Below are 18,292 nucleotides of genomic sequence, written 5' to 3'. Positions count from 1 at the left end.
TTTTCTTGTATTTTTTTCCATTTCTACCTAGAATAGTCCATTAATTATAGTCAAATGGAACGGACATACATACTTATCATTGATATACATCTTAATATAAAGAATACGCAAGAAGAACACTTTTCCAAAGATTAAAAATACATTTATTTTTGTTTTCCTCCATAATTACAGCACACTAACTTCAAATAATTTATAGTTGAAGATACAGGAAAATTCCAAAAGGGCAAGGACAGCAACGCCACGACTATCAATAATGGTGGTCATTATATTGTAGTCATAATTATCACCACTAGAAGAAAAATGTTTTCAGTCAGTTAGAGCCATAAGGTAGTTTTTCCTTTGCGGTTGCCTCATATATTTATTACAAGGGCAAGTAGTTTTGTTTGAGAGCTGTTTTATATCGAAATATATTATCGGTTATGGTGGGATTAAGTTAGTATAGACAAATGATGTAGTAGTAGAGTCAGCATTAAAATTTAATTTTTGGTATCGCTTTGAATATTTTGAAATATATCTTAACCAGATACATAATGAGTGTAATGCCAAATGAGGTCTTTAATAAATTGTGCAAGAACAATATTCTGAAAAGAGATGGAAAATTAAAGATATTAGTTACGTGAGCATTTGTCAAAAATAAATTATTTTATAATAATATTAAACGGTTTTAATCATGTCGTTTAGCCGTATTTGTGCTTTTGTTACACTTAATATATTAAATTCGAAAATATCGAAATACTTCAAATATTGTCCACAAATATATATTTTTTAATAATGGCCTTTTACATTGTTTATCTGTATAAATTCAAATTTTTACTCCTCTGTCCTGTTTTAATTAATATCATATTTATTTTTTCAATCATGTCCTTGACATACAAATCACCACATATTAAATGCACCTATATGTGTCTGTTGAAAACTCAACGAAAAAAAAATAATTATATCCATAACAAAGCAATTAAAATGTAATTAAAAACTACTTAAGCATAACAAATTTTGTTTCTGTTTACCTTCGATAAAAAGTTTTCCTCTTCCCCAAATTTGTCTCTTTATCCTTGAAGACATATTTACGTATGCCACTTAAATACGAGCGAAAATAATCTGTCCAATTGATGGTGTTGATATTGAATTGCAAATATTGTTTCTCTTTGCCCGTCAATAGTTCATCCAATTCGGTGACATTACGATTGGCAAATGACCAGTGCTTGAGGCCAAACCAGGACATCATATAAATAATTTTGGTAATCTTTGCATAGGCCTTTATGTAGCTGAGAAAACAAAACATAAAAATAGGTTAGCAGAGGCAGTCGGAATAATCGTTCGTTATGTGACATCGTAAAAAGATACTGTCGAAACAACAATCGATGTGAATTTGAATGGCTGGCTAGTTGGCTGCCTGACTATTTGTTGGTGCATACTTACATGCGTTTTTGACCCGTAACTAGAGCAATTAAATCCAATATGTAGGCCGGCATATGATGCAGTACAATGGAGGCTGCATAGTGTAATGGCTTCCATGGTATTATAATGTATGAGAAACACCTGGTCACCGATAAAAATACCATCGTCAGCATCGATAGATGGCGAAACAATGAAGTTTCCAAAATTTGAAATGAAAAAAGAAATATTTTATGATCAGTATAGACGACAATAGAGTACCATAAAAAATGGGAAAACATTCATTATATTTAGGTATTTTATAAATAAAACACCCGACATACATTTTATATATACGAAATTATGTTCAAATTTCAAACTATTTAAAGCTAATTTTGCCGAACAATTTTCAATGAATGTTACCCAAAAATTTTCAAAACTCCTACACGTAAGCCATGGCATGCTGTAGAGTACACACACTACACTACAACAATAAACTCACCTCGAATAGATATTAAAATATATTTTGGCTACGGTTTTGTTTATAAGCAGATTTTGGACCACACACACAATTTGCATGAAGCATTTATTTACGTGTAAGTTAGTGTTCGAGTATGATGTTATCGCTTACCATTATTTGTTATGGCTTGATTTTGGCTTTTATTGGTGTCAGTGTGTGTTTGTGGAATATCTAAATGATGTTGTATCGGTTTTCGATTCAATAGATTATAACATTGCAGATAAAGTTATTGGTTAAAGAGAAAAATGTTTGCCAAATATTTTGTTGCTGTTTGTTGTTACTGCCATCGTTTAGAGGTGATTTAACATAAAAATTGATTGTTATTTTTAACATTAGCAATATTTTAACATCCGGGTTTTTATAGGGTCATGCAATAAATTTTTGTAATGTAGCTCATCCGTATGATTATGAAATATACGGATGAAAATCACATTATTACATTTGTCACTTAAGTAGACTTTATTCGATGCGATCTATTAACTGGTTTCAAGAATTCCAGTTATATGTCTATTTATTATTAACATCAAATTTCAATACACCAAAATGCCACTTTCGATCATAATCAAGAACCCCAAATATCATATTAGGTCAATGCAAAATATATATGTAAATGATAATAATTATAATTTTTTTTCGACTACTTACCACAATACCTTGTCGAAAGGTTCATGAAATCCTTTTCGCGATAAATGCATATATTGGCCCCATGTTAAATTATTGCGTTCAAATATATAATTGTATACAGGCAACTCTCGTCTCTGATCTTTTTCGGTTTTCGATAATTCATATCTATAAATAAACGGTAGATTTTCATTATTATTGCACAGTTTAATTTACACGTATCGTACCTCCTTGCCACATCCCAGGCGCATGATATCATTGCATTGACACAATAATCTGCCGGTACCATATTCGCTTTACACTTCGAATTTCCATAAATGCAACGCACCATACCTCTGGCAGACCATGTACATAATCCTGAGGGGCCATATAAATTGTCAGTCCATCCCGGTATTGGATCCTGGTATGTTGACATGACTAAGAAGGTGAAGAGAGCGATTAGATAAACATAACCACAGACAATGTTAAAAATGTGTTTTTATCTTTTACACATACGATAGAATAGTTTATATTAATAATCCTAGGATGGCCTATGTTATGATGTAGCAATGCATGTATCAGTAATGGAGTTACAATTATTATACATTGGCTATAATTTGAATAAATTGGGGAGGTCATTGTTAAATTTATACCCTGCAGCTACAATATTCTCCTCAATAGTTCCTTTTTTCTTTTAAACATGAAGATATTATTTTTCTCTTTCCATTCAAATGGCACAAACAAAAACTTTTTCTTGGTTTATCTATTTACATCTTTTGCAGTGATTCTCCCTCTGTATGTTACACTGATGCTAAATAGCAAAGTTCACTAGTTTTTTTTTAGCTATTGCTGCACTAACTTACATTTTTAGATATAAAGACATTTGTTGGAGCAAAAACATTGCATACACCGCAAAAATTATTTGTATATAATGTGTACCTTAATAAAGTAGAGTGAATAAATTTTTAACCGAGTTGGATGTTTTTGACAGTTTCAAATTTCGTTTGGTTTCCTGGCAGCAATTAACCATGGTATAACCTATATAGAAAAGTACCGATCGATTTTGCCTAATGGCGTAACATTTCACCCGGCTGAAATAACCGTCTTTTATAGATGTTTTGTTCATTTTAGTATGATTCTTGGCTTTCTCCCATTACGTCAGACATTAAACATTGTTATAAATTTTAATATGTGCAGGACTGCGTCAACATTTTTTAATACCAGTTAGTTATTATCATCCATTTTTTCTTGTATACAAAGGTATATATATTATATATTTTACAGTATTCAATTTTTCACATCCGAAATTTCTTTGAATGTTAGTTTAAAAAAAAGTTTTGTCCAAATGTTGCTATCAGCCACTGGGACACCAGTTTACTAACTAATGCACTTGTTATATGGTTCTCTGCTTTGCACTTTTGTATTTGACAAACAAACAGCAGCAACTACAACAACAACGGCAACATCAACTGTTACAAAAATGTGCAAAATGGTAATTTTTTATCAACTCGAGATGCTTTTAAACATTTTTTCTCGACTTCGTTTTTTTCAGCTTTTTCTGTTATCACAACTAAAACCATTAACTGACTATTCGAAACTTCTATTAAGTTGAGAGAGAGTGTGTGTGTGTTTCTGCGTATCTGTGTATGAGTGCCTTTGGGATATACTAACTAAAGTTGTTCCTTCATTCCGGATAAAAAAAACACAAATTCAAGTACTGGCAGACAAGGACACCTTTGCCAACGTACCGACACATATATCTGCTTCCTAAGAGTATTAAACTGTCCTAGTTGTTATTCCTTTAACATAAGCTTACCAATTGGTGGTCGAAATATTCCGGCTGGCAAATGAAACGCTTTGTGGTTAACCAAATTCTCTGCACATTTCTTGGTCATGGTGTAGGTATTTGGCATTTCTCCAATTAGACAAGGACGAAACTTTTCCAGTGTCTCGTCATCAAATATGCGAGAAATCTAAAACAAAGTGGATAAATTGAATTTCAACGCCTTTACCATGTGCTTTTAACTTAAAAAATTAGTGGGGTCATCCTTCGCTCACCGCTTTTTTGCATTTAGCCAACATTACCTGCATAATTTTTTCATAGCCAATTTCCGTTTCGTACACTTTCTCTTTGATGTGTTTCCTGTTGCAGTTGCAATACAGCGTTGAAATGTGAACAAATGACTAGTTGGACATGAAATAAATTGGTTGGGCTTATTTTTTTTTTCAATGAAAAAAACTCAATGAAAAAAACTATTTACCTTTAAATGTTTCATTTCCATAGCCAAATCTAATATCTTATTTGTTCCCAGGACATTGATGCCGATGGCGTCGCTTAGTTTTTCATTGAACTTCACCGAGGCGACAACATTGAAAACAATCTGTGAAATCAAACAAAAAATAAATGTATATTTTCAATCAACTATTTGTAGAAAAACACAACGAAAACTAACATAAATGTATTTGGTTGTATAACAACTATTCACACATACACACACAACAGTCCTACTCTGCATGCATTTTATTGACTGAATGTCTCTGAAATTCATTCATTTATTTGTTCACTGCAGTTCTGCCAGAAGAATGCTTGTATTTCAATTACGAACATATCGGAAAACTTGTCAACATTCGCGTTTGTATTCATCAATTTAAATATTTACACAGTTTGCTGTTGCTTTTTCAAATCACTGTATTCAATGCTAAATCTTTTTATAGACACATGTCGACTATTTAATGTACTAAAATATTGTAAATCTCAGAGTTGGAAGAATTTTTATTGACTGTGAAGTAATGTTCAGAAAAAAAAACTATAAGGTCACGTTTTCCCGGAATTCAGATTTAGACCATTATATTCACTCTTCAGATTGGTGGAAGACAAATTTCCCGAAAGACCTAAGAATTTGGCGACTGCAGCGTCATCTATTGATGCGCTAGATTGAAATTGTGAAAATGAAAAGTTTAATGATATGGTCTTTGTGCCGTAACATTAGAACTAATTAAGGTATTGCAATAAAATGTGTATACGGGGGCTATGTGATGAATATGTATTCATAATTCTTAGCATATACATGTTCACGAGTGTATCCGTGAAGTGTATTCTTTTGGGATAATTGACAAATAGTATAGTCGCCTAGGCCTGGGTAGAGTACTCAATAATATATTTACAATTTTAAACGTATCCACATATACTTCTTCCTCTATAATAGTTATTATCAATATATGTGTAACTGTGTGTGTATGTCTCTGTTAGTTGCATTTTACAGTATGTTGGCTTCCATCAAACATACAAATTCAACAAATGAATAAATGTTTGTTTTTGTTATCCATCAACATGCTGGCATTCAGCATTTCAATCAGAAGTACAAACATGTCAAACTGTCGGTGGAAACTTCCAACTATTTTACTGCAACAAGTTTTAGACCGTTGTAAACTTCATAGTTTTACAAAGAAAATATTGAATAAATCAGTTTTAAGGGGAAATATTTTTATGCGGAAATAAAATGAAATTAAATTTGTCAAATTTTAAAGGTAACCTAAACTTTTGGACTTTTTAAAAATTCCAACTTACACGTTTGTCTGCATTTATAGTTGCATGAGCAATGAACATAAATAGCATTCTAATGGTTTATTGCTTGGTTTATTGCTTGCTGTTCGATGTATTGTGTGTATAAACTTCTTGTGGCTTAATTTCGAATATTGCATCGAAATAAAGAAAAAAACAAAACAACGATGACAACCACTACAACTGCAGGTGTAACCAGACGTTGTAAGCTGGCATATTGCGTTGTAGGGGAAATTGGAAAATGTTTTGCAATGGAAAATAGTTTACTTACCGCAACCTCATTGCTCAACAGCTCACGATCTGTGGGTGTAATATCCAGATCGATTGCATTGAAATTTGCTCGTATGGGATGCACTTTATCGAAAAGTTGAGGATTCTGTTCACGTATCGTATCAAATATCTGTAAAAGAGTCAAAGGTAAACATCATTCAGGTGTGATGGTGTTGGTTGTAAATAGCAAACTTCTGATGAACATCTTCTTGTTGAGGGCACAGTGATTTCGAGTGCTGCGGAATATTTGAAATTAGTCATGCCAAACTATAAATGCCATAGAATGTTCATATAAAAAAAACCGAAATTCCTTTTTATAGCAGAGGGGTTTTCCGTATATTTTGTAGAAGTTCAAACTACCTTTAAGTGCATTAGACCAAAGGTGTCTGCTCATATTAGGTCTAATATTGTCTACATAGACAATCAATGCCGTACAAGACCAAAACGAGGCCGTTAAATACGGTGATATAATTGAGAAACAGATTAATTGTACCCTATAGGGTGTAGTATTAATTAAATTTGTCGATTTATCGCTGGAAACCCTTAGTACATATTATTGATAAGAATATATTGAAAATATTTCAATTGACATACACACAATTTCATGCAATTTATTATACCCTACACAACTATTTTGTCAGGGTATTATAGCTTTGTGCAGCCCCAAAAGTTTGTAACGCCGCGAAATATTGGTCCTAGACCCACCTTTAAGTGTACCAATCGTCATATCTCGACTAGCTGAGTCGATCTAGACATGTGTGTCCGTCCGTCCGCCCATTATAATTTGTAAACACGATACAGGCCACAGTTAAGGNCCANTCTTCACGAAATTTTGCATGTAGGATGGGCTCTGGCCAATGAAGACCCCTATTGTTTTTGGGAAAGATCGGTTAATATTTAGGGGATGAAATGGACCAAATACTAAATTTTTGTCGGTTTTTCTGGTCGCTCCAGAGGGCGCAATAATGGCCCGAACATCGTAAAATTTTGCATGGAGAAGGGGATCGGGCCAAAGAATAAGCATGCCTGTTTTGATAAAGATCGGTCAATATTTAGCGGGTGAAATGAACCCTGACTTTTGTGTGAAAAATCACAAAATTTGAATTCTATAGCGTGTATATTTAGCCCTGAAGGACATAGACCCGAGAAGATGATATTATATCATAGAGGAGTGGTTGACCTTTAAATTAATACCAATTATGTTCCATGAGGTTCCAGTTATGGTCAAGGACAACGCCTATAATTTTCGGTGAATATCAGATAATAATTTTGGAGTGAAGTGGACCAAAAACTTAATTTTTTGTGTCGAGTCGATCTATAGACTACAAATGAAAGCCGAACATCACAATACAACCCACGGTGAAAGAAAAGCTGGACAATAGCTGTACTGAATACTCGTAATATTCGGAAAATATGTCAGTCTGAGGAAGAGGTGCTGTTTATCTCTAATCGGGCAGATGCATATATCACTAAATATTGCCCAGGCTCGGAATAAACATCCGCAGAAAATTTGAATTCCGTGGTAGTTGTGAAGGGTATCGTATGGTCGGCCCCGTCCGACTATACTGCTCCGCTCACTGGTTTTTTATTTTATTTGAAATTTATATATGAGTTGCATAAAGAAAAAGTTTGCCATTATTAATTTCTCAAATGAGACAATCTTCCATAATTATGCCATGGTCCACGTTTTTGTATATCCCACAAAAATGGTACCGCCCCGTATTGGATATTTGCCATTCAAGGTAAATACAGGGTTGAGAAATATTTTTTGTAGAAGATTTTTATCTAGGTTCTATATGGTCATATATAAGTGTCCACACCGATTTTAGGTATTTTGAATGCCACCATAGGATGTAGTGTATAAAAAGTTGAGTCCGGCCACACATCACAACATTTTCAATTTTATTTCTTAATAAGACCCTTTATATAAAATACGTTGAATAATTTTCTTTGCTTCCTGTGTGATGTTTGTCGTGGCGAATGACATTAATTATAAATAAATCCTAAAATGACATGTCACTTTAATAGCAGCACCAAATACTAATACCAAAAATAGAACACAAATTGTTGTGAGAAATTTTCCACGTGGCATTACTCAGCTCAAATTGTAGGCCATTCAACAAAATGTTTAAAAGGGTATAATCAATAAGGGACATGTTTCCTTTTAACAAAGTTATTTTTCCTGAAGAAATTTTTGTTATACAAAACGTTGTTTTTCTCAACGAAATCACTGTGACGATTACACCTAACTTACCGTTTCATTGAAGTATTCCTGCAAACGCTGTTCCACCGTCATATTATACTTGCAACGTATTAACATGTAAATTCTACGCACTTCAAAGGTTCGTAATAGTTTTTGTATTAACACCTTGCCAACGAAACCGGTACCGCCCGTGATGAGTATGGTGGCGTTACGGTAAAAATCCTTGATTGGTGTTTCGCTGTTACCACACGTGTTTGGCAAATGTTTGCTGCCAGTGATGCTGCTGCTACCACTGCTACTGGTAACATTGTCCTTGTCACATTCAGTGTTGATCTGGAATTCAGCGGATATGTTGTCAGCTGCAGTCGTACTAGTAGCATTTTTATGGCGGTCCTGACTATTCACATGTAACGAATCCATAGCCTCTTCCACCATTGCTGCTGTGGTATATGCCATCCTTGAAAATGGTATAGTCGAGTTACTGGCCATATTCAGTGGACTCTTGTGGTCAGGCGTTTGTGTTGGTGTTGTCGCTGATGGTGTTGAAGGTGATGAAATTGATTTACATTCCATGCAGGAACCGATGCTGGTTTTTCTTGTATCTAAGTGTAGGGGGCGAATGGAAAAGGTGTGGATTTTATTTTCAAAACTGTTTTTAATTTGAAATTTTAAGAGTTGAGAGAAAAAATATTACCTTTATTTTGGTTTTCTCTGTCCATGTTACCTTTTTGTTTTTATAATTATTTTTTTTTATTTAATATCGATTTTGAAATTATTAGATGTTGACCGTTGTTCTAAACGTTTGTTAATAAACTGACTGAAAAATTCCAAATTATCTATAAGTATATGTAGGTGAAGGCAAACGGAACACCGTGGGTGGAATTGCATGTGCGTGCTATGGAATATTTCAAGGGTGAATGACAAAATTCACTGGCTTGTTTTATTTATGTGGTCATTTGGTGAAATGTTCGGGACATTTTTTAACGTTAGGGGAGCATCAAAATTGTAAAAATAAATTAAAAAACAATTGACCAACAGCAGTAGCTGTAATTTGCCCGTCCGAGTACAAAAGCAGTAAGGATAAGAGGGTTCGACTGACTTTTATAGGGGGTTAATATCTTCTATGAAAAATAATGGTCATCTATCAGCAGACCTATATCCGTCGCCATATTGTTTTCCACATGATATTAAAATTGTTATACCAAAAAAATCATTGGGGTTAATATCTTCTATGAAAAATAATGGTCATATATCAACAGACCTATATCCGTCGCCATGAACACAAAACGAACATTTTTCGTTATAGGTCTACTTTTAAACCTAGCGTCCCAAAAACCCCCACGTGTCTTCAAGGTACTATCGAATTATGCAAGATGTGTTTAATTTTTATTACATTTGTTGATTTCTCATGTCAAATAGTGTCATGGATTTATGACATTATATTTCGAAAACCCCATATTATATACAAAAAGTATTTTTGTTTTCTATCTATTCTATTCAATTTAATCCAATTTTCTCTTTTACTACACAAATAAACTTTTCTTTAAAATTCCCACATTGAAAATTGTCGCCCACTGTTTTCCGCTGACATGGTAACCTACAAGTATATATTTCATGTCATTCATTCATTTTATCAATCAATCAATTGGACAATGCACAAATCAATAAATAAACAGTTCGTTTTCTTAAAAGAAGTTCCCACAATTCAATGACCACCAATGGAACTGAGTGGCCTGCATTGTGGTTTGCTGGACAAAGACACGCGAGGAAATATGTGTTCCCCATACAGAGGACAGAGAGGTTTCGTTTATGACATTTGGTGGCGTCATATGTTGCGTGTTAGGGACATGTGATCAACACACATACACACAGGTCTACCAAACTACAAATGTTCAAGGAATCGATTACATAATTAAATATTTTGAAATACATACCCTTACTGAACAACAACCACCAAACGTCCAATAGATACGATAAAATGCACCAGCTAATATTGGAAAGTTGGAGCACAAACACATAATTACCAATGTCGTGTAATGGAAATACAATCAAGTGGGAGTGTTCATTAGGATGCGGGGTAGATGTATGTGAAAGCTAGCCATGCATAACACGAGGTTCGATTTGTGTACGCAACGATTGGTTGTGTTTAACAGTTATAAGTTATATAACACCAACAAATCGTTGGTGGTACACAAAGTAGTAGAGTAATTCGTATACTGTTACTAATAATGACGTTCAGGACAAATGCTTGCCACCATGGTATGGTAGGATTTTGTGTAGGTTATATAACTCCTGGCTGGTATATTCTAATGAAATAATGAATCAGGACAGTGCATTAAATCATATTCATGATTTACTTTATAAAACGATGTTATTTGGGAATAGCAATACTATATTGGAAAAAACACAATATTAGTCCTTCATTTGATCAAGATTATAACTAACTAACGTATTATCCTTATATCATGTCCATAGTAGTGCTTCCAAATTTTTAGTTTACGTCCACCGTGTACCAACATTGTCGTCTTGAACCCTATGGCAAATCATCATCACTAACAACATCATCATCCTCCTCTTGCTATTTACAAATTTTCGTTACATGTACAAAATCTCCCTTTAGACTATTTGAAAAGTTTCAAACCACTATGGTGTCATCGATCTGGATATTACACCCGCAGTTTTGCGAACCGTTGGAGCAATGAGTTTGTGGTAAGTAAAATATTTGCATTGAACACTATCCAATTTCCCAACTAACAGCATACGACATGCAGTTCATCTGTATTTAGGTAGGTATGTACATGTGTGTGTTTCTATGTTACCTGCATCGCTTCCTTTTCGGATTCCAAACACAGTACTCGAGTTGATGCAAACCATACAATTGGACTACAAAACATTTCTAAGCAATAAATGACAAACATTGCTTACTTCAACTTTGAAGAAAATGTGCCAACAATGATGGAGTGCGCATTTAAACTATTTACGGAGTGTGAAGAACCAGACGATGCATTTAAACTTTGCAACAATAGTTTCGTCATGCTGGTTTGGACCAAGTGTCATAATAATAGTATTAGTTTTATAGAAGTTGTGAAATGTAACGTGGCAATGATATTGAATTATTTTGACATATACATCACAAAAATTACGTTTGTTTGAGTAACTTACCCGCAGAATTTTGATGGGACGAATTTATACATTCGAATATATATCTTAAGGTTTTTAATCTTGCCCACTTAAAAGAAAAGCATATCTTATAAAATATATAAAAATAATATATAAGTGCAGACCCTTCCTCGATGTTGCAGTAAGAAGTTGTCATGCCCGTCATCAAAAATAAGGACTTTTCTTTAATCCCATAAAACAACAACAAAGCAATAACAAACATGTTTAATTATTTTTCCTTTAAATCTTCAAATATATATCCGCGATGTTACAAACCTTAAAAGCTTTGGTATTGATTTACCAGCACATTGAAAATTTCGAAAACACTATATACGATACCAGATAACGATAAAATTAATCTACCTAAATAATCATACCATCAGTAGGTAGATGTAAACCAACTGTTTGTATGATTTTTTATTATTTTGGTACATGAGAAGAATATGAGCCATTAACACAATGCCACTCTTTGTTTGGGGTGGGGAATTTCTTATGAAGATGAAAGCTCCTTGGAAGTATATTAAGATTTTAGAAGGGAATATTCCCCATAAGTCTGGGTTCAGAGTTATGGCCTGCGTATTATTTTTTGTTCTGATTATGCTAAAATTAATACAGACGCATAGCAGTGGTAATAGTATGCATTTGTCTTTAAATGCCTTGTTAACCACGAAATCAGGTACCAACGAACTTCTCAGTGAGGTGGTATCGCTAGTATGTAAGTTCTTCGATCTGCTGCAAGAGACATTTGGGTATGAACGGTTTTTTTATACCCTCCACCATAGTATGGAGGGTATATTAGTTTTGTTTTTCCGTTTGTAACGCATCGAAATAATCATTTCCGACCCTATAACGTATATATATATTCTTGATCAGCGTAAAATTCTATGACGATCTAAGCATGTCCGTCTGTCTGTTGTAATCACTCTAGCGTCTAAAGGAGTTGAGATAGAACGCCAAAATTTTGCATAGAGTCGTCTTTTGTCTGCAGGTATGTCAAGTTCGATGATGGGCTATATCGGTCCACGTTTAGGCATAGCTTCCATATAATGGTACCTCCAAATTTTCAGTATTTCGGGGTTCTTGAGCGCGTTTTTCAACCGAATTCGTTGAAATTTGGTAAAATGGGTTCTTTTTGGATACCACATTTCTCCACTAAAAATTATAAATATAGGTCCACTTTTTCTGGTAGCCCCCATAGAATGGTACTTTCCAATTTTCATTTTTTGGGGGGGGGGGGGGGGGTTTGATCGGATTTTTTCACCGAATTGGCTGTAATTTAGTACTTTGAGTTCTAATCTCTCCACAAAAAATTATAAATATAGGTCAATTTTTTCGGTTAGCCCTCATAAAAGGGTACCCCCAATTTTCGGTATTTTGGAGTTCTTGAGCCCATTTTTCAACCGAATTCGCTGAAATTTGGTACTTTGAGTTCTTATTGCGTAGCAAACCTCCCCACTAAAAATTATAAATATAAGTCCATTTTTTCGGGTAGCCCCCATATAAGGGTACCCTCCAATTTTCGGTATTTTGGGGTTGTTGAGCACGGTTTTCAACCGAATTCGCTGCAATTTGGTATTTTGTAGTCGTATATAGTAACAAATCTCCCTACCAAAAAATATTAATATTCACCCCCTTTTAGAGGTAGTCCCCATATAACCCCCTTTTTTATTTTAAAATAGTTAGCTGATTTTTTCCGTGTTTTGGGGTTATCCCATATAGCTGTATTCCACCATAGTAGGGGGGATATTCGGTAGACGAAATTTTCATTTCATACCCCTCATAGTATGGAATTCTAAAACGATTTAGTCGATTTAGCCATATGTTGTAATAATTTTTCTCTCGGAGGATATCGACATAAAAACTAAAACGTGAGGTTTGAGAATGAACTGTATCGACCCGCATTTAGGACCAGGTCCTATATAAAACAACATAACTAAAATCATTCAAAACTAAAATATTAGCTTGGAACTTGAGCTACATCGGCCCTTAATTAGGCCTAACCCCTTATATAATGAAAACATCAAGTAGTTGCTTATTCCTACACAATGTTGTTAATATTGGTCCCGCTTTAGTATGCCTCATATATAATATTGCCCTCTAAATTGGAGTATTTCAGTATTTGGAGTATGTTCCCTATGTATACACATGTTTCACCGTACCATGCGTTAATAATATATGTCAACATGTTAGTGTTTTGAGATTTTAGGAAAACCCCCATTGAAATTGCTGAATTTTCTATTCGGTTTACAACAATCGATTGGAAGAATTGTAGTTATATGTATGTTCCCTATGTTTTCATTTCAAAAATTTTTCAGTATTTCTATGGTGGAGGGTATCCAAAGTTCGGCCCGGCCGAACTTAACGCTTTTTCACTTGATTATATTAAAAAATTTATCTGATTTGTTCCGCGTTTTGAGTTTGGTTCTAAGACTTATTGTAATCATTTCACCTGCGGAGGATAGCGAGATAAAAAATTAGAACGTAATGTACGATAACTATAACTAGAACGTAAGGTTCGATAACTATAGCCGCATTTAGACCTAGCCGCTGTATGGGGGTTTCAGAAGGAGTGGACCGATATTCCCCATCTTCGAATTTGAATTATCAATTAAAAATTTCTGTAATTTGTGTTATGGTTTACATAATCCGTTTTTAGACATGTCGGTATAGGTCAACTTTTTGGTATGTTCCCTATATTTTCATTTCTAGTACCTGTCTATGGTGGAGGGTATCCAAAGTTCGGCCCGGCCGAACATAACGCTTTTTCACTTGTTTTTTTTTTTTTTTTTTGTAAATAAAGCTATAAGTAACTTCTGGGGAGAATATTCCAACAACAAACTAAGGAAATAAAAAAACGAATACACTTTAATTTTGATTACAAAATAAATAACGTGAGTCGCAAACCCCAAATAGGTTGCTGAAAGAAAGATTATGAGAAAAATATTAAGAAGTAGAGAAGAGGAAATGGCGGGCTTGAGTTGCTCTTAGAATATAAACCACAAAAATGTAATTTTTCCAGCATTGAGTAAAAATAAAAAAGAGGCATATGAAAACATTTTGTTCATTATATCCATTATATCCAGTGTTTACTTTAATCGTGTTTGACTGTAGTAAACATGATTTAATCTCACTTTTACATATCATTAACTTTAAAGAATATAAATGAGTACTGAATTAATCGTTATAAATGCATTCTGCAAAAAAGTACAACATTGTAATAATTATTCCTTTAAAAATTTAATCGCGGGGTCTATTTTTTTACTTACTACTCTAATTGTTTTCAACTGTTTGTTGTGTATAAGGAAACTAATGAAAATATCTGAAAATTAATTATCTTTGTTCGTTATATGTGTAGTTGTTTATAACCGCTGTGCGTTATATCCGGTTTCTACTGTGGAAATCTGCGTTTTCTCTTTCTTATACATATAAATCATTTAAAAGGTCACCAAATCGTTTAACACCGCTGTTATTAATTTGTGTCTCAAAAACAGGGCAAATTAACTATAGTGCTTTGGATCGATAAGGAACTACCTGTTAAATTAGAGGTCAGTACAAAAAGTAAAGATTTCATGCGGTTATAAATGGGGTTAAAATAAATATATTTGAAATATTAGTTTGCCAAACATTGCTTAGATTTTTTATTTTTTCCTTCGCAGAAAAACATTTTTTCTCCCCCAAAATGCCGTATCTATGACGGTTGTTAAAAAATTTTCGTTTAGTATGTTTGGTTGTCTGCAACAAATTTCGCAGAGTTAAGATACAAATGGAACACAGCGAAATTGTTAAGAGCTCATTCGAAATTTTTTTAACGAACATAAATTAACATTTTTCCTTTTACCACAAAACTAGAACATGTTCGAGAAATATTTGGCATGGCAAAGTTGGCCACAAACAGTGGGGGACAAAATTTAAATAATTTCTCAAAAATATGTTTAGCATGGTTAACTTGAACACAAAGAGTATTGGAAATATTTGCAGGTTGTTGGCGACCATTGGTAATTTCATTTCAGATGACGCAACTATTTATGATTATTACTGTACTCGCTTTTTAAGCATGACCTCCTTATGGTCTTCTTATTCAGCAATGGATATTGTAACCGAATGACACAACAAACTTTGCTTGCTTTATCTGTTTACATATTTTACAGCGATTCGCTTTCTGCAACTAGCACTGTTTGCATTTTTTCTGCTTATTACTTACATGGTTTGCATTTAAAGCATAAAGATAGGTAGAAAGCATAGTATAAATACACTGAAAGAAACCAAGTGAGTTGATACAAATGTTGCACATTGTAATATTTTTGCTGAAACGAAGATGTAATTTAGCGGTCTAGGCCATTTACGTATAAAACCAGTAAGGAAAATAGTAAAGTCAGACGGGGTCGACTATATGATACCCATCACCACTTTAGGTATATCCAACAGATGGAATCCTAACAGACGTCGCAATTTTGAAGGACCATTAACATGAAATTAATCATGTCAATCTGCAACCTATACTAAATTTTAGGCAGATATAGAGATGCTTCTTACAATGGGGCAAAATTATGTAAATAAATTTAAGGGAACCCCCCCCCCCCATTCACGATTTTAATTTTTCAAGATTTTCAATGGGCTGGTAAATGAATACAAATGCTTGTTACGGTTTGTAACTTTGCACATATATGATTGAAGATTTAAAAGAGAAGAAAAAAAATTTACAAAAAAATTTTGTTATTGTTTTGTTGTTGTTTTTTGTAATTAAAGAAATGTCCTTATTTTTGATGGCGGGCATGATAACTCCCCACTGGAACATCGGAATCCGAAAATTCCAACGGTGTTAGAAAGAGTACATGTCTGGCTCTCGTATGAACTAGGATTATTGACTTCGCTCTAAAATTAACAAAATGTAGGCCTTTGAAAAAATATTTTTGGAAAATCGCCGATTTTTTACCAAAAACCAAGTTAAAAAATAAGGAAGATCTTCACCAATTGGCTTTATCCTAGTTCATACGAGAGCTACATACTCCCAGAGAAACGTTGCAAAATTTGGAACCGATTGGATTATTAGTTTTTGAGTTATCGTGCCCTCCATTCGCAAAAAAAATGTTTAGAGAAAAACGCGTTTAAAGTTTGAGAAGCCCTTCAGCTGTCACTTGATGCTGACACAATAAATCGGCTATAACTTCAAGAGTTCTTGAGATTTTCACTTGAAATTTTGTAGGGACATTCTTTAATTAGTGTAGATTCGAATTATATCAAAAAAATTTTGACCCCGAGAATGGGGGGGTCCCCTTAAAGCAAAATATCGAATTCTAAACCGATTTCATCGAAACTGGCCACATGTTAGATTACACTTATTTCAGTATGGTTTTTTTTTGCATTCGGCCATATTTTGAGTTCTTCAGTTACTTATAAATCCAAATTTTGTGCAAATGGAAGGATATATAGGGACTTTGGTGCACCATTTACATAAAAGCGGACGAAAATATATATGGGAGCTATATCTAAATCTGAACCGATTTTCACGAAATTTAACACACATCGTTCTAGGCTTAATTCAGTACTTTATGCCGAATTTCGTGCAAATCGAGAGATATGTATCTAAATCTGAACCGATTTTTCCCAATTTCAATAGGGTTCGTCATTGGGCCAAATAAGTGAACTGTGCCAAATTTCATCCATATCGGATCACAAATGCGACCTGTACTTTGTTAACAAAAATATATGGACGGACAGACAGACGGACATGCATAAATCGACTTAAAAAGTGATTCTATGCATATTTTCAAAAGGAACCATATGTCTATTCGTTTCCTTTTGCCTGTTACAAACATATGCACAAAGACATAATACCATGTACCACAGTGTGGTGAAGGCATGAACATACCGCACACTACGCGAGACCAGTTATTTAAAAAATGTGGAGTTTTTTTATTCACCACATATACGAATATTATTCGAAATTTACTCCTAACAAGTTCGTCACAGAACACAAATTAACAACATATAATAATATGCGACCAGAACCAAGGAAATTTAGTTGGGAGGTATGTGAAAACTCGAGGCATATGGAACATCTTTATCGAATATGCTTTCATTATCTAAGAACTCCTAGACAGTCCTAGAACATTAAAATGACCAAATCAGATAAAATTCGTTCGGAAAGCATTTTTAAGACGTCACCTTTCTCTCAGTGTATACACAAAAAACAACATTTAGCTTTACCTACTAATGTTGTTCTTATGTGCAATTACATTCTGCTCTTTGGTACTTGGTTGCAATATCAACCGTAACTTCGCTGTGTGCAATGAGGCAATTTTTTATCATTTGCAGATTTTGTTAAGTTACATTTTGTTTGTTGCTTTTTATCACATACAAAACCATTAACTAAGTATTCCAAATGAATTGCAATTTCTAGTCAGTTATATGTCATGCCCTTGGGAACTGCCGAATGCAAATGCTAGAGCTTTAAATATGCCCCTCTCAAGGACTATAAACAGAAAACAAATCATTATTTGTAGAAAATGCTGAAATCCATTTTTGGTAGAAAGTAAAATAACTACTTTACAACGTTAGGATTTTTAAGTGATTTAATGTACATTGACCGTATGCAACAATGTGA

The 18,292-nt window shown here is 33.8% G+C and overlaps 1 protein-coding gene across 1 annotated transcript; it reads right to left on the bottom strand.

Moving 5' to 3' along the window:
- Positions 1-469: 469 nt before the first annotated feature.
- LOC133331802 (fatty acyl-CoA reductase wat) lies at positions 470-9,248 on the bottom strand. Its single transcript, XM_061540180.1, has 11 exons — positions 9,224-9,248; positions 8,581-9,131; positions 6,328-6,456; positions 4,756-4,875; positions 4,580-4,678; positions 4,311-4,467; positions 2,743-2,932; positions 2,540-2,683; positions 1,420-1,539; positions 1,008-1,265; positions 470-581 (listed from the first exon to the last, which is right to left on the bottom strand). Exons 1-11 carry the CDS (start codon positions 9,246-9,248, stop codon positions 470-472), a joined length of 1,905 nt encoding a protein of 634 aa, XP_061396164.1.
- Positions 9,249-18,292: the final 9,044 nt, after the last annotated feature.

Source organism: Musca vetustissima, unplaced genomic scaffold (genome assembly GCF_032173495.1).
Source record: "Musca vetustissima isolate MV318-11 ecotype Yass unplaced genomic scaffold, APGP_CSIRO_Mvet_v1 utg24280, whole genome shotgun sequence".
Lineage (NCBI taxonomy): Eukaryota > Metazoa > Arthropoda > Insecta > Diptera > Muscidae > Musca > Musca vetustissima.
This window is presented reverse-complemented; position numbering and strand designations above follow the sequence as displayed.

What these genes read in the sequence shown, in the direction of transcription:
- LOC133331802 (XM_061540180.1), bottom strand. Translation starts at nt 9,248, where the DNA reads ATGGACAGAGAAAACCAAAATAAAG. An exon ending in AGGAATACTTCAATGAAACG is followed by an intron (nt 6,457 to 8,580) that starts GTAAGTTAGGTG and finishes ACTCTTTTACAG; the next exon opens with ATATTTGATACGATACGTGA. An exon ending in AATATTTCGACCACCAATTG is followed by an intron (nt 2,933 to 4,310) that starts GTAAGCTTATGT and finishes TCACCTTCTTAG; the next exon opens with TCATGTCAACATACCAGGAT.